The sequence below is a fragment of the Cetorhinus maximus genome, chromosome 18 (genome assembly GCF_964194155.1).
Source record: "Cetorhinus maximus chromosome 18, sCetMax3.hap1.1, whole genome shotgun sequence".
Lineage (NCBI taxonomy): Eukaryota > Metazoa > Chordata > Chondrichthyes > Lamniformes > Cetorhinidae > Cetorhinus > Cetorhinus maximus.
The window spans coordinates 85,766,934-85,792,413 of NC_135896.1; the positions used below are offsets into that span (position 1 = coordinate 85,766,934).

At 46.4% G+C, this 25,480-nt stretch overlaps 1 protein-coding gene across 2 annotated transcripts in view; it reads left to right on the top strand.

The window, feature by feature from the left end:
* Window positions 1-19,363: 19,363 nt before the first annotated feature.
* The window catches only part of srp14 (signal recognition particle 14), an 82,133-nt gene continuing 76,016 nt past the window's right edge, over window positions 19,364-25,480 (top strand). For both annotated transcript variants that reach the window (XM_078563108.1, XM_078563110.1), the window contains exons 1-4: window positions 19,364-19,466; window positions 21,265-21,337; window positions 22,691-22,803; window positions 23,240-23,272. In XM_078563108.1, the coding sequence (XP_078419234.1) occupies window positions 19,443-19,466; window positions 21,265-21,337; window positions 22,691-22,803; window positions 23,240-23,272 (243 nt within the window). In that variant the 5' untranslated portion in view covers window positions 19,364-19,442. The remainder of the gene's footprint in view (window positions 19,467-21,264; window positions 21,338-22,690; window positions 22,804-23,239; window positions 23,273-25,480) is intronic.

Consider the following 25,480-nt stretch of genomic DNA (forward strand, 5'->3'; position numbering starts at 1 on the left):
TCCAAAATTTAGTTAGAGGGCTTAAGATCCTTGTTGGCACCTCCCTGCAAGTAGGAGTTGCATATTCAGTGCCAGCCAAAAGAGATGAAATGAATCAACATTCTCCCCAATTGCATGCTATTGCAAGAGGTCGCCAAGGGTTACAATCCCTTGAACATGTTCCATTAAAACTTAAATAAATAAGCTGTAGAAATAGAGCCTTGGTCAGATCCCCATCTGGAGTACTCCATTCAGTTTTGGATATGTAGGCCTTGGAGAGGGCGCAATACAGATTCACCAGAATGTTTCTGGGCTTTTAATGGTTCAAATATGATTTCATGTTATGTAGACTCGGGTTGTATTCCTTGAGTATAGATTAAGGGGTGATCTAATTGCGGTGCTTAAGATGATCAATAGAGCCGATGGGTAGATAGAGAGGAGTTATTTCCTCAGGTGGGGGAGTCCAGAACAAGGAGGTATAACTTTAAAATTAGAGCTAGCATTTAGTAGTGAAATCAAGAATGTTCTTGCTCCTGGCTCCAGGGATACCACAGGGGACCTTCTGCTGACCTGGGCTTGCTCATCTCCGCCCCTCCCAGTGCCTACCATTGTACTTCTGCCAGTGAGCCTGCCTGTCAACATTCCTCAGGCCCGAATGCCTCAAAATGGCAGCCGGAAAGGCACCCAAAAGTCAAATTGTATTCAAGTTGGGTTGTGGTGAGCAGAGGAGGGAAAATTAATGGGAACAAGAGTGAAAAGTGTGGAATGTGTCTACATGATAAAGAGTGAATTGAGGTAGAAGAGGAATCGATCAACAGTTGTTATGACTCAGAATTGGGGTTGACAACTATGATTGGACATATTGCTGCAGGTTTCATCACTGTGACCTGATGCTGCCAATGCTATGCCCTGTAATCCTGCCATTGGTTGCCTGACACATCAATCCCTAAGGTGCCCCGCCTTTCCATGCCAATTCCTTACCTGATTGGCTATAAGGCAGCTTTTTTTCCTATAAATAATAATCAAAAGGTTTCAAAGAAAAGTTTCAATCAAACAATTTCTTTTATTGCCCTTATGATATTTTTTTCTTGGGTTTGCTCACAATGGGATCCTGGAAATTATCCTTCGATTTCTGGAGACTCCAGGACAACCCTGGACGGAACTGGCAACCCTAACGTAGAGTGTCAGTGTGGGTTTGTGTTTGCAGTGTTCAATGATACAGTCTCTAGCATCATAGATTTTGTAAGCGGGAAGTACTTTTTTTTTTAAAAAGAGAGAAAAAAAATAAGGTCACCAATCTATAGACAATGCAGGTCCTTTTCCTCTTTGTTCCAGAGAAAGTGGGGACTCTGAGGCCTAGTCGCAAAGGGAAGCCTTTCCCACCATTGTTCATGAGGCAAAAACAGGAAATGATAGCCGGCTCCCTGAACACCGAAGGCTCCCAAACAGACAGAAAACAACAACACCTTCACTGAACGATCAGGCAGACAGCAACACACATAGATTCCAGGAGACTATTCCTAGAAAGCTTATTGACGTAAGGAAGCCTACCCAAAAAGCTCCAGTGCTAAAAACATCCCTTGGGATCCTGGAAAGCAGGATCAAAGCAATGGCAACCAGCCTTCAGGAAAATTAATGGCCTGATCAAATCAGAGCATTTTTTTTATTATAAAGTGCATGCGTCAGGCTCAATAGAAACTACCTGTAACTAGGCTTCCTTGAATACTGTAGACAATTCAAATATCCTAAATTCTATTCGGAAGTGAGGTGCTAACAGGGGCCAATACTGGCAAAAGAACCAACAAGAGGAGATTTTATTTTACACAGAGAGTTGTAACCTGGGATGCACTGTCCGAAAATGTGGCGAAAGCTGATCCAATTGGGGCTTTCAAAAGGGCATTGGATATATTAGTGTAAAGGGGAACATTCGCTGACTATCCCTTCAAGGCCCTATGTTTATACAGTTGAGCTCCTGATGCCCAGAGTAATTATACGTATTCAGCAACAAGCTAGAACAGGAATCATTTTGACTTTGGGCAATAGTTTTTTTACAGCCCCCGTTGGCGTCGGGTGTGAGCGGACAACATGGCAAGACGGCCAAAAATTGGTTTCAAGCCGTTGTGAAACCAGTTTGCGATTTATTTTGCTCCATCCTTCAACGGTGGGCCGTGTTTCCCATGCATGTGGGGAACCTAATTTCAATACTTTAGCATCTCATTATAAGCCCTGCTCGCCGGAATCATCCCCCACCCCACACACTGGATCATCCAGGCACATCGACGTGATTGCACACTGATGTGTTTCACAACTGTACATAAGCGACGTGCACCTGGTGGGCTGGACTTTGCTCGCGACTTCAAGGTTTGTTTGCCTACCTTCACGGTCATCAGCGCCAGGCTTCGCAGGCAGCACCACATCACTTTTAGGGGGGCTCTCTACCTGCCAGACCAGCCGTAAGGCAGGGGTGGCTTTTCAATGGCTGCAGGGCTAGGGCTTGCTTGGGGAAGGGGGAGAAATGGCCTCAGGCCAGGGAAGAGGCTGCAGGGCAAGGGCTGTACTGGGGAAGGAGGGGAGTATTCCAGGGTGTGTGTGGGGACACATGTTGATCTGTGCAAGTTGCCCCAAGATGGTGATGGCTGAGGGGGCAGTCTCCAGAGGAGATGAGGCCAGATGGGGATGTGAGGGTGTGTGTGGGAGAGTGAGTGGTGATGTCCCTTGAGTTGGTAGTGAGTGAGATGCCAGTGAATGTGTGATGGGCTTGTGAGTGTGTGAGTTTAGAGTGATGAGATGGTTACCTTACCCTGGCGGCACGGATGAGATCATTTATCTGTTTTCTGCACTGGATGGCCGACCTCTTGTGTGCAGCATTGGCACTGACCACCACTGCCACCGCCTCCCAAGCCAGAGTGGTGAGACTGATGGGCCTCCTGTGGCCAGAGCGGGGGTAGAGGGCATCGCGGTGGGCCTCCACAGCATCCCAGGGAGGCATCACTGAATCGGGGGGGCTGCACTCTTCATGGCTTTTGGGGCCCATGTCTTCAACAGTGCCCTCCTGGGCTGCAAGCATTGAGAAGTGTGCGCGCGGCTGCAGTTCAAACATGGTGCCCTGTGTGAGGAAGTGGCGAGGTAATGGTGTGGAGGGCAAATTGGAGGCCACCCACCAGTGAGACGCCACGTTTCCTGTGGCTGCTCAATTAATGAGGCGGGAATGGGACGATACGGTACGAAAACCCGCCATTGCGGCCGGCGGCTAAAACAACTTCGTTCCCACCCACTACGGCACTTTGCGCAAATCTGGGATGATTCCGCCCTGAGCTTTCCAACCCTCCAGGATTGTCCTGGAACATCCAGGGGGAAAAAAAAGGAAAAAAAAGACTTGCATTTATCTAACGCCTTTCATGACCGGATGTCCCCAAAAAGCTTTACTTTTGAAGTGTAGTCACTGTTGCAATGTAGGGAACGCGGTAGCTAATTTGTACATGGCAAGCCCCTCCCCTGAACAGCGATGTGATAATGATGAGATAATCTGTTTTTGTGATGTTTATTGAGGGATAATTATTGGCCGGCACACCAGGGAGAACTCCCCTGCTCTTCTTCAAAATAGCGCCATGGGATCTTTTACACCCATCTGAGAGAGCAGACAGGGCCTCAGTTTCAATATCCCACCTGAAAGACAACACCTCCAACAATGCACTGCTCCCCCGGATGGTCAGCCTTGACTTTTGCACTCTCACCCTTGAGTGCAATTTGAACCCCAGAGCTGTCTGGCTCAGTGACGAGGGAGCTACCCACTGAGCCACAGCTGACAAACAATAAAAGGCCTTCAAGATGCTGCTGAAAAAAAAATCATCTGGACATTTCAAAAGATATGTGTTTTTAAAAAATATTTTAGTCATAAAAATCATATTGGAGATGGGGAGAAGGAGGGCTGTTTGACTGAATTGAGAATCATCCAGTGGAACGATGAAGAGTCTGTTTGTGTTTCAGTTGGGTGTTGGGAAGCGCATGGGCACCACAAGTATCGGCATGTTGGTCAACCAATAGTGGGAGCATGGGGCACTGTGAGACAGGAGGTCATGTGGCAACGCTAAGTGCAACAGGGGCTTTATCAGGTCGCTTGTCCGTATTACATCTCTCCTGTCGACTTCAATATAAATTAGACGTGGGATTGTTGGGCAATGGGCAGCTGATTCCACCTCCCCTTTTGTGCTGTCGCCCAAAGTTAGAATGACCCTGATTGAGTTTCAAACGTTGGTGTGGCTACCAAGCACAGCAGCCTTTCACTTATAACGCCATGAATGAACCTCCAGCTGTGGCTCAGTGGGTGGCACTGGCCTTGAGACAGAATGGCAAGGGTTCAAGTCCCAATCCGGACACTTTACCATCAAATCTAGACCAACGCCTGCAGTGCGATACTGATGGAACGCTACACAGTCAGAAGGTGTCACCTTTTGGATGAGGTGTTAAACTGAGGCCCCATTTGTCCTCTCGGGGCAATGGTGAAAGACCCGGCAGCACTACTTCAAAGAAGAGCAGCGGGGAGTTCTCCCCGTGGTGACCCGGTCAATATTTAACCTTCAACCAATACTGCTAAGGCATAGATTATCTGGTCATTGTCACTTGTCACGCTACTTTCCTGTGGGATCTTGCTGTGCGTAAATGGGCTGTCATGTATTGTACATGACGACAGTGACTATATATTTTTTTAAATACGTAATCGGCTGTAGGTAGCTTCAGGGCATCCAGAGGTTGTGAAAGGCATGACATAAATGCAAGCCTTTCATTCTTCTGTAATGTCTTTCCTCACTTCCCCACCACTACCCTCCACCCCGGCCACCACCAACTTAATGCCCAAAGTAAATGTGGAGCAGCTCATGTGTAAATCTAATATGAATGGGACCATGAAATGAAGACATGCCTGCCTTCCACCTTCTGGTTCCACAAGGCCTCCCTTTGCAGCCACGGCTTCCAGCGACAGCAGGTCTGTTCTCGTGTCCACATCGGGATTCTGGCCAGAGGGAAAGCAAATTCCTTTGAACCAGGAACCACACATATGCCCATGTCGGCCACCTCCTTGTCATCATGTGGGTCAGAGGCAGCCTGCGGCTACATTGAGCACAATTGAAAACAAACAGGATTGCTAATGAACAGAGCTGGCTGTCAGTATTGTTGGTGGCCAGGAGTCTTTCCAAAGTGAGTAGCACTTAGGAGTGCCTGGCATTGGTACCAACCCTCCCGTGAGTCTCCCAGGAATTGACAGTTGCTGCCTTGTGCATTAGTCCAAAATCTGGGGCCTGTACCCACAACTGTGCAGCAGTCCCTCTGTCCTGTGATGGAGTGCAATCTTGGATTATGGCTTATTCCCTGATTTAAAGAAAAGCTGGTACTTATGAAGTGCCCTTTCTACACTTAGGGTGTTCTAAAGCCAAAGCAGTATTTTTGTACTGTAGGAAATGCAGCAGCCAATTTGCACACAGCAAGCTCCCACAAACAGCAATGTGTTAATGACAAGATAATAGGTTTGTTTTATAGCGATATTGGCGAAGGGATAAACATTATAGACACAAAGGGGTATAAATTTGACGGAATTAAAATCAGATGCAGTGTAAAATAGGCGGCAGATTTGTTATTGCCTGCTTTATGCAACCGCCCAAAGCGAATTTGACACCCCAGAGATTTCAATTCACTTTTGTATTTGACAGGGTGAACCAGCCAAGTAAGCAGAGCATCAATGAAAGGCAACATCTCCATCTTGTGTCAAAAACTTAAACTGCACCTAAACCTCAAGTTCCAGCAAAGACCGGGGAGGTGGTAGCATAATGGTATTGCTGCTGGACTAGTATTCCATAGACCTGGGGTAATGCCCTGGGGACCCAGGTTCAAATCCATGGCGGATGGTGGAATTTGAATTCAGTAAAAAAAAGAACCTGGAATTAAAAGTCTGATGAAGGCCACAAAACCATTGTTGATGGTTGTAAAAACCCATCTGGTTCACTAATGCCCTTTGGAGAAGGAAATCTGCTTACCTGGCCTGGCCTACATGTGACTTCAGACCCCACAGCAATGTGGTTGACTCTTAAAAATGCCCTCTGAGCAAGGACAATTATGGATGGGCCAGTGATGCCCACATCCCATGAATGAATTTTTTACAAGTCTACCTACCTCAGCTGGAATGAGGATCAAACCCCACACTGTTGATGTTATTCTGAACCACAGGCTAGCCGTGTTGCAATGACTATCCTAAGGAGAGTGGGATGAGTGGCCTGAATAGGGAGGGATTTATAGAATGCATATTGTGCACTATAGCCCATCCCCAGTTGCCCTTGAGAAGGTGGTGGTGAGCTGCCTTCTTGAACCACTGCAGTCCACATGGTGTAGGTACACCCACAGTGCTGTTAGGGAGGGAGTTCCAGGATTTTGACCCAACGATAGTGAAGGAATGGTGATATATTTCCAAGTCAGGATGTTGTGAGGCTTGGAGGGGAACTTCCAGGTGGTGGTGTTCCCATGTGTCTGCTGCCCTTGTCCTTCTAGATGATAGTGGTCGGGAGTTTGGAAGGTGCTGTCTAAGGAGCCTTGGTGAGTTCCTGCAGTGCATCTTGTAGATGGTACATACTACTGCTACAGTGCATCGGTAGTGGAGGGAGTGAATGATTGTGGATGGGATGCCAGTGCATGGGCTGCTTTGTCCTGGATGGTGTTGGGCTTCTTGAGTGCTGTTGGAGATGCACTCATCCAGGCAAGTGGAGAATATTCCATCACACTCCTGACTTGTGCCTTGTAGATGGTGGACAGGCTTTAGGGAGTCAGGAGGTGAGTTACTCAGCACAGGAATCCTAACCTCTGACCTGCTCTTGTAGCCACAGTATTTATATGGCTAGCCCAGTTCAGTTTCTGGTCAATGGTAACCTCCAGGATGTTGACATTGGGGGATTCAGCAATGATAATAACAGTGAATGTCAAGGGGCAGTAGTTAGATCCTCTCTTGTTGGAGATGGTCACTGTCTGGTGCTTGTGTGGTGTGAATGTTACTTGCCACTTGTCAGCCCAAGCCTGGATATTGTCCAAGGCCTTGCTGTATTTGGACACAGACTGCTTCAGTATCTGAGGAGACGTGAATAGTGCTGAACATTGTGTATTCATCAGCGAACATCCCCATTTCTGACCTTTATAATGGAAGGATGGTCATTGATGAAGCAACTGAAGATGGTTGGGCCTAGGACACTACCCTGGGGAACTCCTGCAGTGATGTCCTGAAGCTGAAATGATTGACCTGCAACAACCACAACCATCTTCCTTTGCGCTAGGTATGATTCCAACTTGGGGCCTGCCTCTCATCCTGCCCCGGTAGCAAAATCATACGAACATACGAATTAGGAGCAGGTGTAGGCCAATAGACTCCTCAAGCCTGCTCCACCATTCAATAAGGTCATGGCTGATCTGAATGTCACTGCAACCCCACATTCCCATCTACCCCCAATAACCTTTCATCCCTTTGCTTATCAAAAATTTATCTAGCTCTGCCTTAAAAATATTCAAAAGACTTTGCTTCCACTGCATTTTGAGAAAGAGAGTTCCAAAGACTCACTACACCCTGAGAGAGAAAAATTCTTCTCATCTCTGTCTTAAATGGGCGACCCCTTAATTTTAAAGAGTGACCCCTAGTTCTAGATTCTCCCACAAGAGGAAACATCCTTTCCACATCCACCTTGTCAAGATCCCTCAGGATCTTATATGTTTCAATCAAGCCGCCTTTTATTTTTCTAAACTCCAGTGGATTCAAGCCTAGCCTGTCCAACCTTTCCTCATAAGACAAGCAGCCCTTCCTGGTATTAATCTAGTAAACCTCTGAACTGGCCCCAACGCATTTACATCCTACATTGAATAAGGTGACCAATACTGTACACAGTACTCCAGATGTGGTCTCACCAATGCTCTGTATAATTGAAGCATTACCCCTCTACTTTTGTATTCAATTCCCCTTGCAATAAGTGATAACATTCTATTAGCTTTCTTAATTACTTGCTGAACCTGCATACTAACCTTTTGCAATTCATGCACTAGGACACCCAGAACCCTCTGCATCTCAGAGCTCTGCAATCTCTCACCATTTAGATAATATGCTTTTTTATCCTTCCTGCCAAAATGGACAATTTCACATTTTCCCACATCATACTTGCCGGATTGCCAGATCTTTGCCCACTCACTTAACCTATCTATATCCCTTTGTAGCCGCCTTATGTCTTCTTCACAACTTACTTTCCTACCTATCATTGAATCATCAGCAAATTTAGCAACCATACCTTTGGCCCCTTCATCCAAGTCATCTAAATAAATTGTAAAAAGCTGAGGCTGCTGTACTGATCCCTGTGGCATACCGCTGTGGCACATCTTGCCAACAAGAAAATGACCCATTTATGCCTGCTCTCTGTTTCCTGTTAGCTAGCCAATCTTCTATCCATGCCAGTATGTTACATCCTGCACCATGAGCTTTTATTTTCCACAATAACCTTTGATGTGGCACCTTAACAACTGCTTTCTGGAAATCTAAGTACAGTACATCATCAGGTTCCCCTTTATCCACTGCACATGCTACTTCTTCGAAGAATTCCAATAAATTGGTTAAACATGATTTCCCTCTCACAAAACCACATTGAATCTGCCTGATTATCTTAAATTCATTTAAGTGCTCTGCTATATTGTCTTTTATAATAGCTTCTCTCATTTCCCCTATGACAGATGTTAAGATGTTAATCATGGCAGAAGCTGTGATTCAGTGACACTCAAATAATCAAGGATGTTACATACCTGCAGAAGAAGAAACATAAACATTTCCTCTACCTGAGCTGCAACTAAAATTTTCGAAGGCTGTATTATATCTTCCATTACCAAGGTCTTTTTTTTCCCCTTCTCTCTCCCTCTTCACACTTTTATAATCAGGAATATTTAATTCCCAGTCCATCACTGACCAAAGCCCAATTTTCATCAAGGACTATTTTCTGAAACACATTTCTCCATGAATGGATGTAAGTATAACCCAAATTCTTAATTGGCTGTGTTGGATTTTGAACCCATGTTCTCTGGATTATTAGTCCAGCCCTCTACATTACTAGTCTACTCTTTACTTTTATTTTTATTTGTAACGTAAACACTGAAGTACTGTATAAAAGGCTACTGGGGTGCTAAGTTTGCCTGAATGGAAGTGTACTAATAACACTCAAACTTCCTGACTGAAAACATCTGGGCACCCCAGTACAAAATCAGTTATCAGTAAGGGATGCAGTCTTCAGAGAGGAAATTTGGGTGTAACTGAAATTTAAAGGAATGGGACAAATAAAGGGGAGGTTCTAATGGTATCACAACACCTTGACGATCTTGCCAGAGCTAAGAGGACAGAGGATGAAAGAGAACACAGACCAAAATGAAGGTAAATGAAAATCTGACGGGCTTCCAATCAACCCATATCGCCCATTTTTTTTTGTCTGACAACATTGAACTTCATGCCTTGTGATGTCCAGATGATTTACAAGAAACAAACACTTCATCTGTTAGAGTGGGACAGGCTATGTTACAGATACAATAGGGACTGGCTGGGTTACTAGTGGGATTTACTGGATTCGGGTACAGTAGTGGGAGCAGGTTAAGGGTACATTGGAATGATTAGAGAGGCCGGATGAGTTAGGGGTACACTAAGGGGGCAGGGAGTAGCCGGATTAGGAGTATACTCAGGGGCAGAGAGTAGCTGGGTTAGTAGTACACTGGATGGGGGCGAGATTATCCGGGTTAGGGGTATGCCAAGAGGGTAGAGAGTAGCCAGGATAGGGTACGCTGGAGAAAACATGGTGAATTAGTTTATGATGCAGAGTCACCATGGACTTGGGGAACATTGGATGCCTAGGGTCGGGGTGGCTAATTTGGCCGTAACTGCAATGTGCCTTCATCTGAGGAAACATAAAAATAAGTCAGTGAAAATTCTGGGCCCTTGACAAGTTTAGACATGTACTCAATGTGGTGCAGCCTATATACTGTGCACAAAGAGCTGCATTGTATCAATTGTAACTGAAGTACAGTTTAAGATACTAAGAGGATAATGGAACCTCAATAGCACATTGTTGCTCTAGTTTGTTCCTTCCTTAATGTTATTTTCTAATATTTTCCCTTTCTGCTCTCCTCAACACGCTCTTCATTCTGAGGTGTTGGTCCACCGGAATACATAGCCCTCTGGTTCCTTGACCTAGTACTCATTCTCCACATGTAGTGATTGACAACCAACAATTCCTCAACTCCTCCACGAGCGACAGCACAGCAAAGCTGTATCACCCTCAAAAGATGTTCACCCACAAACACTTTCAAAAGGGCAGCAATCATGAGCAGGAACCCTGGCTGATGTGTGTTTTTTTTTTGCCCTTCCCTATCCCAGAGGCACTGAGAGTTAAAACTTCACTTGACTTAAAGATAAGTTTCAAAGCTTTCTACAAGCAATTATCTTGCAGAGCAAGAATCTTCGCAATGGAGGGAGGATCATTAGCAGCACTAGTGGCTGAGTCAGGAAATAAATGTGCAGTAATGAGTCACGTAGTCTCAGGTGGGTGCTAAGTGGGCTGTGAAGGACCTCAGTGGCCTTGGGCTAGGGAGGTTAGGTGGGAATGTAAGCTGTGAGGAGGACACAAAGAGGCTGCAAAGGGACATAGACAGGTTAAGTGAGTGGGCAAGAATGTGGCAGATGGAATATAATGTGGAGAATTGTAAAGCTATATACTTTGGTAGGAAAAATAGAAAAACATAATATTTTTTGGATGGTGAGAGATTGGGAGGGGCTTGCATTCAGAAGGACATTGGTATCCTTGTACACGCATCATAGAAACATAATATAGTGACACAGCAAGCAATTATGGAAAGGAAATAATATGTTAGTCTTTATTACAAAGGGATTGGAGTATAAGAAGTGAAGAAGTCTTACTACAATTACGCAGGGCATTGGTGAGGCCACACATGGAGTACTGAGTGCTGTTTTGATCTGCAGGAAGGACATTCTCGCCTTAGAGGAAATGCAACAAAGGTTCAATGGACTGGCCGGAATGGGAGGATTGTCTTATGAGAAAAGATTGATTACACTTTGCCTATATTCCCTGGAGTTAGGAAAATGAGAGGTGATCTAATTGAAACATATAAAATCCTTAAGGGGCTTGACAGGGTAGATGCTGGGAGGATGTTTCCTAGGGTTGAGGAGCCTAGAGCACAGGTTCACAGTCTCAGAATAAGGGTCAGCCATTTAGGACTGAGATAAGAATTTTCTTCATTTAAAGATTTTTGAATCCTCCACTCTGAGCAGCTTTAGCTGCCTGGTTGTTGAGTATGTTAAAGACTGAGGTGGTAGTTTTTCAGTATTAAAGGAAATCAAATAATATGTGGATAGTATGGAAGTTAGACTTTGAGACCATAAGACGTAGGAGCAGATGTAGGCCATTCAGCCCACTGAGTCTGCTCCGCCATTCAATGAGATCATGGCTGATCTGATAATCCTCAACTCCACTTTCCTGCCTTTTCCCCATAGCCCTTAATTCCCTTACTGATTAAAAATCCGTCTATCTCAACCTTAAATATACTTAACACCCAACCTCTACAGCCCTCTGCGGTAAAGAAGTCCACAGACTCACCACCCTGTTGAGATGGATGATCAGTCATGATCTTACTAAATGGCAGAGGAGACTCGAAAGGCTGAAGGGCCCACTCCTGTCCCTATTTCTTATTTTTTAAAATTATGAACACATGCTCCATTTGACCCTGTACAATCAGCAGGTCTGAAAGAATGGATTGGCGTCCTTCCATCTGTGAGAGATGATGGCAATGCAGCCTCAGAATGTGGTGAGGTCTGACGAAATCATCTGCTGCACTTTTTCTGACGGCTGAACAAGCCGACTCTGGAAGGGTAAAGTCTGCCACAAGTGCCACACATGAAATTGCCCCTGGCTGGTGGTGCCAGATGATCTCTGCCGATGCCGTGTTTGCAGGGCTGGCGTCTGCTTTGGAGCTTCTAAAAACACATGTCCTTATGGTCACGAACGCCTGCCCACAGACGTCACCATATTATAGAACCACCTTAGATACAAAAAGGGACTAAGCTTTCCTTTTGTCCCAAGAAATTTGTTGTCCTTTGGGTCAAATATCAAACTGAGACCCCTGCCCGCCTCATTTCGTGGTTCAGCTAAATGTTGAAGATCCCTTAGCACAATTGGAAAATGAGCAGAGGGTTCTCCTGGTGTCCTCCCTTCGACTACCATCATCCAAACATCTCATTGCTGTCCATGAATGACTACCACGTTTGCAATGGGTTATGTTATTGTAAGCTAAAATCAAACCTGTTTTAGAATTTCAATTCAGTTCAAATCTGGAAACAAAGAGCTGTATCAGTAAAAGCAACCATGAACCTATTGGATTGTCGAGAAACCCAACTAGCTCACTGATGCCCTTTAGGGAATGAACCCACTGTCCTTACTCTGTCTGGGTCTGCACATGATTCTAGTCCTACATCAGCATGGTTTATCTGCCCCCTGAAGTGAGCCCAAGAAGCCATTCAGCCTGGCCAGTGATGCTCACATCCCTTGAGTGAAGAATAATGCTTGGCTTTAGCCTTTCAAGGGTAGTCCTTCCCGCTCTGGCTTGCTCTCATTGTCAGACTCAACATTGTCAGGGAGCTCACTCACTTTACTAAAGTAGGGATGACTCTGGAGATCCTGAGGGATTCAACAGTCATCCAATCAGACAGATGATGATCCTGCTGTGTCCTTTCACATCCCTCCAACCTGGGAACCAAAGCTATTTAAAGTCAGCTTGAAAACAATTTTCTTGTCATCACTGGGAGAGCTGCAGATTTCTGTGGAATGGCAAGGTGGATGAGAAATAATCCTGACACTCTCCATTTCTACTGCTCTTTGTGATGGCTTGATCAAGACTCCCTAGTCTTCTTCTTATCGTGTCCACGGACAGTCTATACATGGCCCAGCCAGAACTGGACTCATTTTTGCGCCTTTGTTGTTGAACTCGGCAAGATCTGCAACAGTGCAGGGTTCCTCTAGCGATAGGCATTGCAGGAGATGTTGCATAGTCTGTGGTTCAGTTCCACATTCACAAGTTGTCGGGCTGGTTGTATATTCCCATTGGCTTAGTGACACCTTTGAACGACCTACACCAGTCCTAAGTCTGTTAAGGCACTTCCAGGTTGCCCAGTTGCAACTAGCACCTGGGGGAAGGCTTTCATCCGGTAGAATTTCCATCGCTGGGGATTGTTCGAGACTGGTGAGCCAGTCTTTCCACAAGGCGATGCGGGCTTCAGATGGGGTTGATTGTAATGGAACAACACTGTTCATGAAGCTCTTCCTTGACTTTAGATCCCTGGTAGGATCTTCCAACACAGGAAGTCGTTCAGCCCATTGTGCCTGTGCCAACTCTCCAAGAGAGCTAACCAATTAGTCCCAGTATTTTTCTACTCATCCATTCACGAAACGTGAGTGTCATAGGCAGGGCCAGTAATTATGGCCAATCCCTAATTGGTCTTGAGATGGTGGTGGTGAGCAGTCGCCTGCTGACGGCACTCCCACACACTGTTCGCCTGCTCATCCCCAGCAGCCCTCTTACTATCACTTTTCAAGGATTTATCCAATTCCCCTTGAATCTGCTTCCAGCACCCTTTCAAGAGGTGCACTTGAGAGCATAACTCGCTGAGAAAATCATTTCTTCTCATCTCCCCTGGTTCTTTTGCCAATTATCTTAAATTTGTGTCTTCTTATTACCAACCCTTCTGTGGGTGGAAACATTTTCTCCTATCTACTCTAGCAAAACCCCTCATGATTTTGGACACCTCCATTGAATCCCCTGTTAACCCTCCCTGCTCTAAAGAGAGCAATCCTGGCTATATAGTCAGGAACCTACATCCATCCGGATATCTTTTAAATATTTGCTGTTTGGAGGAAATAGTTTAACCTTAGTTACAGTAATCATCTCTCATATCATTATGGGACTGTCCTATTTGACTGACTTTCTTGCAATGAAAACAAGGGCAGCCTATGTATATGTTGTAGTTCCACAGGTCTTAGTATTTCAAGGTGAACTACCGAGCAAAATTACTTTGAAAGGTTACTAAAGTTCATGAGGTGCATGTTGGGATTCTTGCTCTTGTTGTTCTAATTTTGCCCCTTTCTTCTCCTGTGGGAGCAGACTCATGCCAAAATCTGGTTCTGCAGTTGCCAACAGCACGACTGCACCACACCCAGGTAGCTGGTTGCAATGCTTTTACTGCTTCCACCGATCCTTGTTTACAATTTTTTCTGGTTCTTAAAACAGTGGCTTTAAGGTTACTTTTCAGTCAGCCAAAGTCCCAGATTCTACCGGTTGCCAATCTTCCAGGAGTCTCCTGTATTAAAGATTAATCACACGCCAGTGCGAGCAAACCAGGGGTGTTGAGGGGGGAGATCACAGGGGCATTAGAAAAGGTGGTATTTGTTTCATCTATGATTGTTTTTATTTGTTATAAAAATACTGGAGTTGTGGTGGGGGAGGGTGTTGATTCAAGAGGTCTTATGATGAAACCTCCAACGTCCAATCAGAGTTGACGACTCTAAGAGGAACATGGTCACATTATAACTCCATGGCTTGGCAACCACCAAATATTGGCCAGGACTCCAAAAGAATCTCCCCTAGAAGAGTAGCATCCTCTACATCAACTGAAGGGGAGAAAGGAGACGAGAAAAGCTTGGTGTTTAGACAGTGCCTTTCATGTCCTCAGCACATCTCAAAGCGCTCATAGCCAATGAAGTATTTTTAAAGTGTACTCACTGTTGCTATTTTATACTTTATTTATATTCAAATGATTGCTTATAAATATATTATGAATTAAGATTACTTGTTTTGTTTGTATCATCATCAAAATGCAGCATCTGTTGCCATGAAAATTCTTCAATAAACCAATTATCTATCTAATTATTTAAATAGTTCAGCTGAAAAGGCTTAATGACAAAGAACAAGGAAGTTCTCCTGCTGGCCTGGACACTCAACCTGGATTCCAACCTCAACTAACATACTCAAAACAGGTGGATCACAGAGATGTTAGATGCACAACATGGTCTCACTTAAATGTGCTCCAAACTCATGGATAAATTTTCAGGGTGCGACAGACATCACCACCATTTTACCCGCCTTGCACTGCACAGTACAGTGACCTGCTTTAAGGCCTTGGATGACCAATCGCGATTCGGATAGGGCGGCTCCTTGAGTTGACCAACATGTTCATATGGAAAGCATGATTGCCATAAGTCTGTCCAATGAGGAACGTGCAACCTGATGTGATGAAGAGGGATTGGTTAAAATTGCACAGGACAATAGTGACTCTGCTACTGCCAATACAGTGGCAAGAGGGGGTCCTAATCCTGAATTCCTAACCTCAGCCCCTAGTAACCTAACTTTACCACCACAAACCCAACTCCAAAACCTACTCAACATTCAAAGCACAAACTCTAATGCCCCAACAGAAACCTTAAACATAACCCAGATCCAATTCTAAACACCTTCACCTAACTCAAGTCCCAATAATAAACACCCAATCCATAACTCTAAACCTAACCCAGCTCCAGTAATAAACACCCTAACCATAAAAGTAACTCCAGTAATAAACACCCGAACCCAAAATCCAGCTCCAGTAATAAACACCCTAACCCTAAAGCCAGCTCCAGTAATAAACACCCTAACCCTAAACCCAGCTCCAGTAATAAACACCCTGACCCCAAATCCAGTAATAAATGCCCTAACCCTAACCCAAACTCAGGTAAAAAGCACCCTAACCCTAAACCCAACTCCAGTAATAAACACCCGAACCCAAAATCCAGCTCCAGTAATAAACACCCTAACCCTAAAGCCAGCTCCAGTAATAAACACCCTAACCCTACACCCAGCTCCAGTAATAAACACCCTGACCCCAAATCCAGTAATAAATGCCCTAACCCTAACCCAAACTAAGGTAAAAAGCACCCTAACCCTAAACACCCTAACCGTAAACACAACTCTAGTAATAAAGACCCTAAACCCAACCCCAACTCCAGTAATAAACACCGTAACCCCAACTCCAGTAATAAACACCGTAACCCCAACTCCAGTAATAAACACCCTAACCCTAAACACAACACCAGTAATAAAAACCCTAACCCTAAAGACAACTCCAGTAATACACACCCTAACCATAAACCCAAGTCCAGTAATAAACACCCTATCCCTAAACCCAACACCAGTAATAAAAACCCTAACCCTAAAGACAACTCCAGTAATACACACCCTAACCGTAAACCCAACTCCAGTAATAAACATCCTATCCCTAAACCCAGCCCCAGTAACAACAACCCTAACTCTAAACCGAACTGCAGTAATAAACACCCTAACCGTAAACCCAGCTCCAGTCATAACCACCCTAACTGTAAACCCAACGCCAGTAATAAAGGCCCTAACCATAAACCCAACTCCAGTAATAAACACCCTAAACCCAACTGCAACTCCAGTAATAAACACCGTAACTCCAACTCCAGTAATAAACACCCTAACCTGAAATCCAACTCCAGTATTAAACACCGTAAACCTAAACACAGCTCCAGTAATAAACACCCCAACCCCAACTCCAGTAATAAACACCCGAAACTTAAAACCAACTCCAGTAATAAACACCCAAAACCTAAACAAAACTCAAATAATAAACAGACTAATCCTAAACCCAGCTGCAGTAACAAATACCCTAACCGTAAACCCAACTCCAGAAATAAACACCCTAACCGTAAACCCAACTCCAGTAATAAACACCCTATCCCTAAACCCAGCCCCAGTAATAACAAACCTAACCCTAAACCGAACTCCAGTAATAAACACCCTAACCGTAAGCCCAGCTCCAGTCATAACCACCCTAACCATAAACCCAACTCCAGTAATAAACGCCTTAACCGTAAACCCAACTCCAGTAATAAACACCATAACTCCAGCTCCAGTAATAAACACCCTAACTCTAAATGCAAATTCAATAATAAACACCCTAACTGTAAACCCAACTGCAGTAATAAACACCCTAACCCTAAACCCAGCTCCAGTAATAACCACCCTAACTGTAAACCCAACTCCAGTAATAAACACCCTAATCGTAACCCAACTCCAGTAATAAACACTCTAATTGTAACCCAACTCCAGTAATAAACACCCTAACTGTAACCCAACTGCAGTAATAAACACCCAAACCCTAAACCCAACTCCAGTAATAAACATCCTAACCCTAAACCCAGCTCTAGTAATAAACACCCTAACCCTAAAACCAGCTTCAGTAATAAACACCCTAACCCTAAACTCAACTCCAGTAATTAAAAACCCTAAACCTAAACCCAACTCCAGTAATAAACGCGCTAACCCTAAAGACAACTCCAGAAATAAACACTCTAACCGTAAACACAGCTCCAGTAATAAACACCCTAACCCTAAAACCAGCTTCAGTAATAAACAACCTAACCCTAAACCCAACTCCAGTAATAAAAACCCTAACCCTTAACCCAACTCCAGTAATAAACACCCTAACCCTAAACGCAACTCCAGTAATAAACTCCCTAACCCTAAACCCAACTCCAATAACAAACACCCTTACCGTAAACCCAACTCTGGTAATAAGCACCCTAACCGTAAACCCAACTCCAGTAATAAACATCCTAACGTTAAACACAGCTCCAGTAATAAACACCCTAACGCCAACACCAGCTCCAGTAATAAACACACTAATCCTAGCCCCTACTCCAGTAAAGAACACCCTAACCCTGAACCCAACTCCAGTAATAAACACTCAATCCTTAAACCCTGCTCCAGTAATAAACACCCGAACCGTAAACTCATCTCAAGTAACAAACGCCCTAACCCTAAACCCGGCTCCAGTTATGAACACCCTAACCCTAAACCCAACTTGAGTAATAAACACCCTAACCCTAAACTCAACACAAGTAATGAACACCCTAACCGTAAACCCAGCTCCAGTCATAACCACCCTAACCCTAAACCCGACGCCAGTAATAAACACGCTAACCGTAAACCCAACTCCGATAATAAACACCCTAACCCGAAAACGAACTCCAGTAATAAACAACTTAACTCTAAACCCAGCTTCAGTAATAAACACCCTAACCCTAAACCCAACTCCAGTGATAAACGCCCTAACCATAAACTCAACTCCAGTAATAAACACACTAACCCTAAACCCAACTCCACTAATAAACACCCTAACCCCAAATCCAGTAATAAACACCCTAACCGTAAACCCAGCTCCAGTCATAAACACCCTAACCATAAACCCAACTCCAGTAATAAACACACTAACCCTAAACCCAACTCCAGTAACAAATACCCTAACAGCAAACACAACTCCAGAAATAAACACCGTAACTCTAAACCCAACTCCAGTAATAAACACCCTAAACCCAATGTAAACTCCAATAATAAACGCCCTAACCCTAAACCCAACCCCAGTAATGAACACCATAACCGTAAACCCAGCTCCATGCATAACCACCCTAACCCTAATCCCGACTCCAGTAATAAACGCCCTAACCCTAAACCGAACCCCAGTAATAAACACCCTAACCATAAATGCGGCTCCAGTAATAAACACCCTAATCCCAACTCCAGTAATAAATACCCTAACACTAAACCCAACTCCAGTAATAAACACCCTAACCATATACCCAACTCCAGTAATAAACACCCTAATCCTAAACACAGCTCCAGTAATTAGCACCCTAACCCTAACTACAACTCCATTAAAAAACACTCGAACCCTGTACCGAACTCCAGTAATAAACACCCTAACCCTAAAACCAGCTCCAGTAATAAACACCCTAACCCTAAACCCAACTCCAGTAATAAACACCCTAACCCTAAACCCAACTCCAGTAATAAACACCCTAACCGTAAACCCAACTCCAGTAATAAACACCCTAACCCTAAACCCAACTCCAGTAATAAACACCCTGACCCTAAACCCAACTCTAGTAATAAATACCCTGACCCTAAACCCAACTCCAGTAATAAACACCCTAACCGTAAACCCAACTCCAGTAATAAACACCCTAACCCTAAACCCAACTCCAGTAATAAACACCCTGACCCTAAACCCAACTCTAGTAATAAATACCCTGACCCTAAACCCAACTCCAGTAATAAATACCCTAACCCTAAACATTCTGACATTAACACCCTGGTGTCAATCATCACAGTGACGTCACAATGCTGCTGGCTCCGTTCCTGCAGGAATTGAAGTGTGCGGCCAGGTGCACAAAACCAAAAATTATTGCGGACCAAGAAAAACACGGGCCGCGCCGCTCCGCTCGGTCGGGTGTGGTGACGTGATTCCGGTGACGGTGCTGTTTCCGGTGAAGAGGCTGAGCTGTAGGAGTGAGACTGACATGGTGTTGCTGGAGAGTGACTCGGTGAGAGGATGGGAAAGAGGGGCGTAATGCTTGCGGCAGTTTAGGGTTTGGGGGAGCATGGGGGCTGTGGCAGCGTGGGGTAAAATTGGGGTAATGGTGGAGTAACAAGTAGTGTGGTGGGGATGTGGTAGCACTGGGGCAGTGTGGGGGCCCGGGGGGGGGGGGGGGGCAGTGTGGGGGGGCCCTGGGGGGGGGGCAGTGTGGGGGGGCCCTGGGGGGGGGCAGTGTGGGGGGGGGGGGCAGTGTGGGGGGGGGGGGCAGTGTGGGGGGGGGGGCAGTGTGGGTGGGGGGGGGGGCCCTGGGGGTGGGGGGGGGGGCAGTGTGGGTGGGGGGGGGGCAGTGTGGGTGGGGGGGGGGCAGTGTGGGTGGGGGGGGGGGGGGGGGGCAGTGTGGGTGGGGGGGGGCCCTGGGGGGGGGGGGGGGGGCAGTGTGGGTGGGGGGGGGGCAGTGTGGGTGGGGGGGGGGGGGGGGCAGTGTGGGTGGGGGGGGGGGGGGGGGGCAGTGTGGGTGGGGGGGGGCCCTGGGGGGGGGGGGGGGGGGGGGGCAGTGTGGGTGGGGGGGGGGCAGTGTGGGTGGGGGGGGGGCCCTGGGGGCAGTGTGGGTGGGGGGGGGGGGGGGGGGGCAGTGTGGGTGGGGGGGGGGCCCTGGGGGGGGGGGGGGGGGGCAGTGTGGGTGGGGGGGGGGCCCTGGGGGGGGGGGGGGGGGGGGGGGGCCTGGGGGGGGGGGGGGGGGGCAGTGTGGGTGGGGGGGGGGCCCTGGGGGGGGGGGGGGGGGGGCCTGGGGGGGGGGGGGGGGGGCAGTGTGGGTGGGGGGGGGGGCCCTGGGGGGGGGGCCCTGGGGGGGGGGGGGGCAGTGTGGGGGGGGGGGCCCTGGGGGGGGGGGGGCAGTGTGGGGGGGGGGCCCTGGGGGGGGGGGGGCAGTGTGGGGGGGGGGCCCTGGGGGGGGGGGGCAGTGTGGGGGGGGGGCAGTGTGGGGGGGGGCCCTGGGGGGGGGGGGGGCAGTGTGGGGGGGGGGGGGCAGTGTGGGTGGGGGGGGGCCCTGGGGGGGGGGGGGGGCAGTGTGGGGGGGGGCCCTGGGGGGGGGGGGGGGCAGTGTGGGTGGGGGGGGGCAGTGTGGGTGGGGTGGGGGGGGGCCCTGGGGGGGGGGGCAGTGTGGGTGGGGTGGGGGGGGGCCCTGGGGGGGGGGGGGCAGTGTGGGGGGGGGGGGCCCTGGGGGGGGGGGGGCAGTGTGGGGGGGGGGGGGGGGGCAGTGTGGGGGGGCCCTGGGGGGGGGGGGGGGGGGGGCAGCAGTGTGGGGGGGCCCTGGGGGGGGGACTTTGGGTAAAATTGGGGTAATGATGGAGTGTGGAGTAACAAATAGTGTGGTTGGGATGTAGTCGCGCTGGGGCAGTGTGGGGCAGTGTTGAGATGCTGGGGCAGTGTGGGAGGCTGGGGTGTGGAGGATGTGGGGCCAAATTGGGGTAATGGTGTAGTGTGGTGGGGATGTGGTAGCACTGGGGCAGTGTGGAGGGTGGACAGTTGGCACTGGGGTTGTAACACGGGCAGTGGGAGTGGATATGTGGTAAAATTGGGGGTGGGGTGATACTGGCAGTAGTTGTGTAGGGTTGGGGTAATGGGGGGATTTGGGTAGGTGGGAGCGTATTAACTTCAGGATGGTGTGAGGTAGGGTTGGGGGGGCGGTTTGGTGTGGAATGATCTGAAGAATGGTAGCACACAACAATTCTTAATGTTTTTCTCATTCTGACCACTGCATGATGCTTTGGCAGCACGCGGACACTGATCACCTTTCTCCCCTCTAGTTTCTGACTGAGCTGACCCGGCTTTTCCAGAAATGTCGAACCTCTGGAAGTATTTACCTCACCATGAAGAAATGTGAGTTTTAATGCACAAATGGTTTGCTTTGTATTGGGTACATTAGGAGCAGGAGGAGACCGTTCAGTATTAATTGTATATTAACTTTTTGTTTAGTAGAATGTGTTAACTGGGGATTTACTTGTGCTGTCATAAATAGACACACACTGAAATTATGGTTATTGGGTTAGGAGATTTGCTTATGTCTAACTTTAAATACGTTTATAAATATATATTTATAAAGATTGGCTCCAGTTCTAACCTTTTGGATTAGAATTCAGCTCCTCAATCCCACACCACTACTCAATTAGATCATCCTGAATTGCACCTCGACTCCATTTACCTGCATATCCTGTGATGCTTTTACCTTACAAGTACAAGTACTCAACCTTTCTTCATCCCAGGAATCAGCCTAGTGAATCTGCTCTGAACTGTGCCCAATGCAAGTATACCCCTCCTTAAGTAAGGAGACCAAAGCTGTGCACAGTACCTTGGGCGAGGTCTCTCAATGCCCTGTACAGTTGTAGCAAGACTTCCCTACTTTTACACTCCATGGCCCTTGAAATAAAAACCAACATTCTCTTTGCCTTCCTAATTACTTGCTGCACCTGCATGCTAACTTTTTTGATTCACTTGCACAGTCATCCAGATCCCTCGCGACCACAGCATTCTACAGTCTCTCTCCATTTAAAAAAAAAAATCTGCTTTTCTATTCTTCCTGCCAAAGTGCACAAGTTCACATTTTGTCCAAACCATGCCAGATTTTTTCCCACTCACTTAACTTATCCACATACCTTTTGTAAAATCTTTGTGTCCTCATAACAAGCTTTCCAGCTATCTTTGTCTCTTCAGCAAATTTGACTACAGTACATTTGGTCCCTTCACCCGAGTCATTAATATAAATTGTAAATAGTTGAGGCCAGGCCCTATCACTGATCCCTGTGGCACTCCACTAGTTACAGTTTGCGAAGTTGAAAATGACCCATTTATCCTGACTCGCCTCCTGTTAGTTAGCCTATCCTCTAGTTATTATACCACCCCAGCAGCATGAGCTCTTATCTTGTGCAGTAATATTTTAGGTGGCATCTTATCAAATGCCTTGTGGGAATCCAAATACGCTACATTTACTGGTTTCCCTTTATCCACCCTACTTGTTACATGCTCAAGGAACTCTAATAAATTTGTCAAACACTATATTTCCTTTTCACAAAAACACGTTGACTCTGCCTGACAGTATTATCATGTGGAAGTGGCCGGGATTGAAAGACCAGAGATCTTTGAGGGCTGGAGGATGTTACACAAGTAGAGAGGCATAAACTATGGAGTATGTGAATTGAAGAGATTGGACAGAATTTAAGATGTACCTTTCTGTAGATGATGGTAGGACAAAGCCAGTTCCACGGAAGGGAAACCCCGATACCTTTGACCCTGCTGACAATAAGTGTCTACTGAGGGCAACTGACGGGAAGAAGAAGATCAGCACAGTGGTAAGTAGTGAGATGAGGGTGACCAACTGGCTTTGGCTAATATCGAAATGGGAGGAAGAGGCCATTCAGGCTTGATTTTCTCCCCCCCTACCCCTTTCAGTTAGATCAAGGCTGATCTATATCTTGGCCCCATTTATCTACTTTTTCTTCGGATCCCTTGATACGCTTACCTAATAAAAACCCATCGAGTGTAGACTTCAAAATTTCAATTGGTCCCCAGCTTCCACAGCATTTTGGAGGAAGAGAGTTCCAGAGTCTGTTTCCTCATGGACTTACTCTGAACAATGTAGGGGGACATCCACTCGTGTATGTGCTGGGGTGTGTGGCTGGTTACCCACATTGACCTGTTCAGGCTGCATTATGAAGCCAGTCATCAGCAGTAGCTGTTCCCTGAACGATGTGTTCATGTATTTAAATTCCTTCTTTTTACTTCCAGATTAGCTCCAAGGAAGTGAACAGGTTCCAGATGGTAAGTCTGTAAACTCACTCTGTGCATAGTGTGCCATTGTATTGATGTGAATCCTGAATACATCTAACTTGAAAGGCTAACATGACTAATGCACTAGCTCTTTAACAAATGGCGGGAGTCACTGCTGTGGAAAGTTGTCTCTGCCCTTCTCACAAGCCCCTTTCTTAAAGGGACTGTATTGAAAGCTTCAGAGGTAGCAGTGGGGAGAAAGAATGAAGTAGGATCAGTTCCTCAAATAGTCAGCTATAATTCTCCCAGGGTTATACCAACTGCAGAAGATTTTGATGGTGGAGACTGTTCCCCATAACTGAAAAAATATTTGCAGTGCATTACAATTTGGTGACCATTTTGGTGTGATTGACCCAACAAATCTTTTTGCACACGCTGTTCTTCAGTCCTCTATCTAATGAACACCCATTAGTTAGGATGACCAGCAACCTTTAATAACTCTTAACAGGAACAGATAGAGGCTATTCAGCCCCTCGAGAGCCTCTTCTGCCATTTCAGTTAGGTCACAGCTGATCTGTACCTCAACTCCATTTTTCCTCTTCTCTGTATCCTTTGATATCCAACAAAAATATATCTAAGTTTTGAAAACCCATTGTTTCTCCAGCATCAACACCTTTTTGAAGAAGAACATTCCCAGATTTCCACTCCCCTTTGTGAAAAGTGCCTCCCAATTTTACTCCTGAATGGTTTGGCTTTAATTTTAAGATTTATGTCCCCTTGTTCTGGATTCCCTCACCAGAGGAAGTAGTTACTCATATACCCATTGAATCCCTTTATCATTCAACACCTCAACCATCTAAATTCAAGGAAATAGAGCTCAAAGGTTTATGCAACCTGTCCTCATACTCTACCCATTGAAGCCCTGGTGAATCTCAAAGACCAGTATATCCTTCCTTGAGTATGGTATGCCTCCGTATGTATTTCTGCATTAAAACTACCAACTCAGTTGGCACTAGTGGGGCTTGGTGGATTTTTGCAAACCAGCAAGGCCCAATCTTCATTCCCTGGTCTCTGCTGAATTAGGAATTCACCAAGGCTCCTTAGACAGTACCTTCCAAACCCATGACCACTACCATCCAGAAGGACAAGGGCAGCAGACACATGGGAACACCACCACCTGGAAGTTCCCCTCCAAGTCACTCACTGTCCTGACTTGGAAATATATCACCATTCCTTCACTGTCACTGGGTCAAAACCCTGGAACTCCCTCCCTAACATCACATGGACTGCAGTGGTTCAAGCAGGCAGCTCGCTACTACCTTCTCAAGGGCAGCTATGGCTGGACAATAAATGTTGGCCCAGTCAGCAAAGCCCACATCCCGTGAATGAATTAAAAAACAGCTGACTGTCTCCAAGGTAGGGATACCCTGGATTGGGAGAGAATAGACCAAGGTGCTTGCTGCTAATCAGTTAATGATCATGGACACCTGGTGTGAGTGAGATTAGATGTAGCTAAATTGGGCATTATTTTCCCTGTTTTCCATTTTTGTTTTTGGACAACGCTGGCAAAAAAACTAAACAATGTGCAGTACTATTGAACACCACTAGATGTCACCACACCCTCTGAGATGGGCACTATTAATTTGGAACAGAAATGTTTTTGGTCTGTTTTTCCACCAACCTTTTCCCATTTTTGATTGCTAGTAATTTAGAATAATTCAAGAGCTACCTTCCCAGCCCTATAATGAGATGTGAAGTTTAACGCTGATGTAAACCAGCAGCAACCTGCATTTTTATAGCACCTTTTAGATACCAAAACACCCCAAGGTGCTTCACAGGGCAGAATTGACACACTCGGCCAAAGACAGAAGCATTAGGACAGTTGACCAAAAGCCTGGTTGCAGTGAGGTTATATGGAACATCGTAAAAGAGAGAGAGATGAAGAGGTGGGGAGGTTTAGGGATGGAATTCCAGATCCTAGTGCCTTGGTAACTGAAGGCAATAGCCACCACTGAAGGATGAGGTTAGATAAGAGATCACAATTGGAGAACCAGATTTTGGAGGGTTGAGGGGTAGAAAAGGTTAGAGATAGGGTTGGGGGCTGGTGGGGGAGAAAGACCTTTAACAGATTTAAACATGAGGATGAGAGCATAGCTCCAGTTAGAATACAGGATACAGAGAATGAAATAAAAACAGAAAATGCTGGAAAAACACAGCAGGTCTGACAGCATCTGTGGAGAGAGAAACAGAGTTTATGTT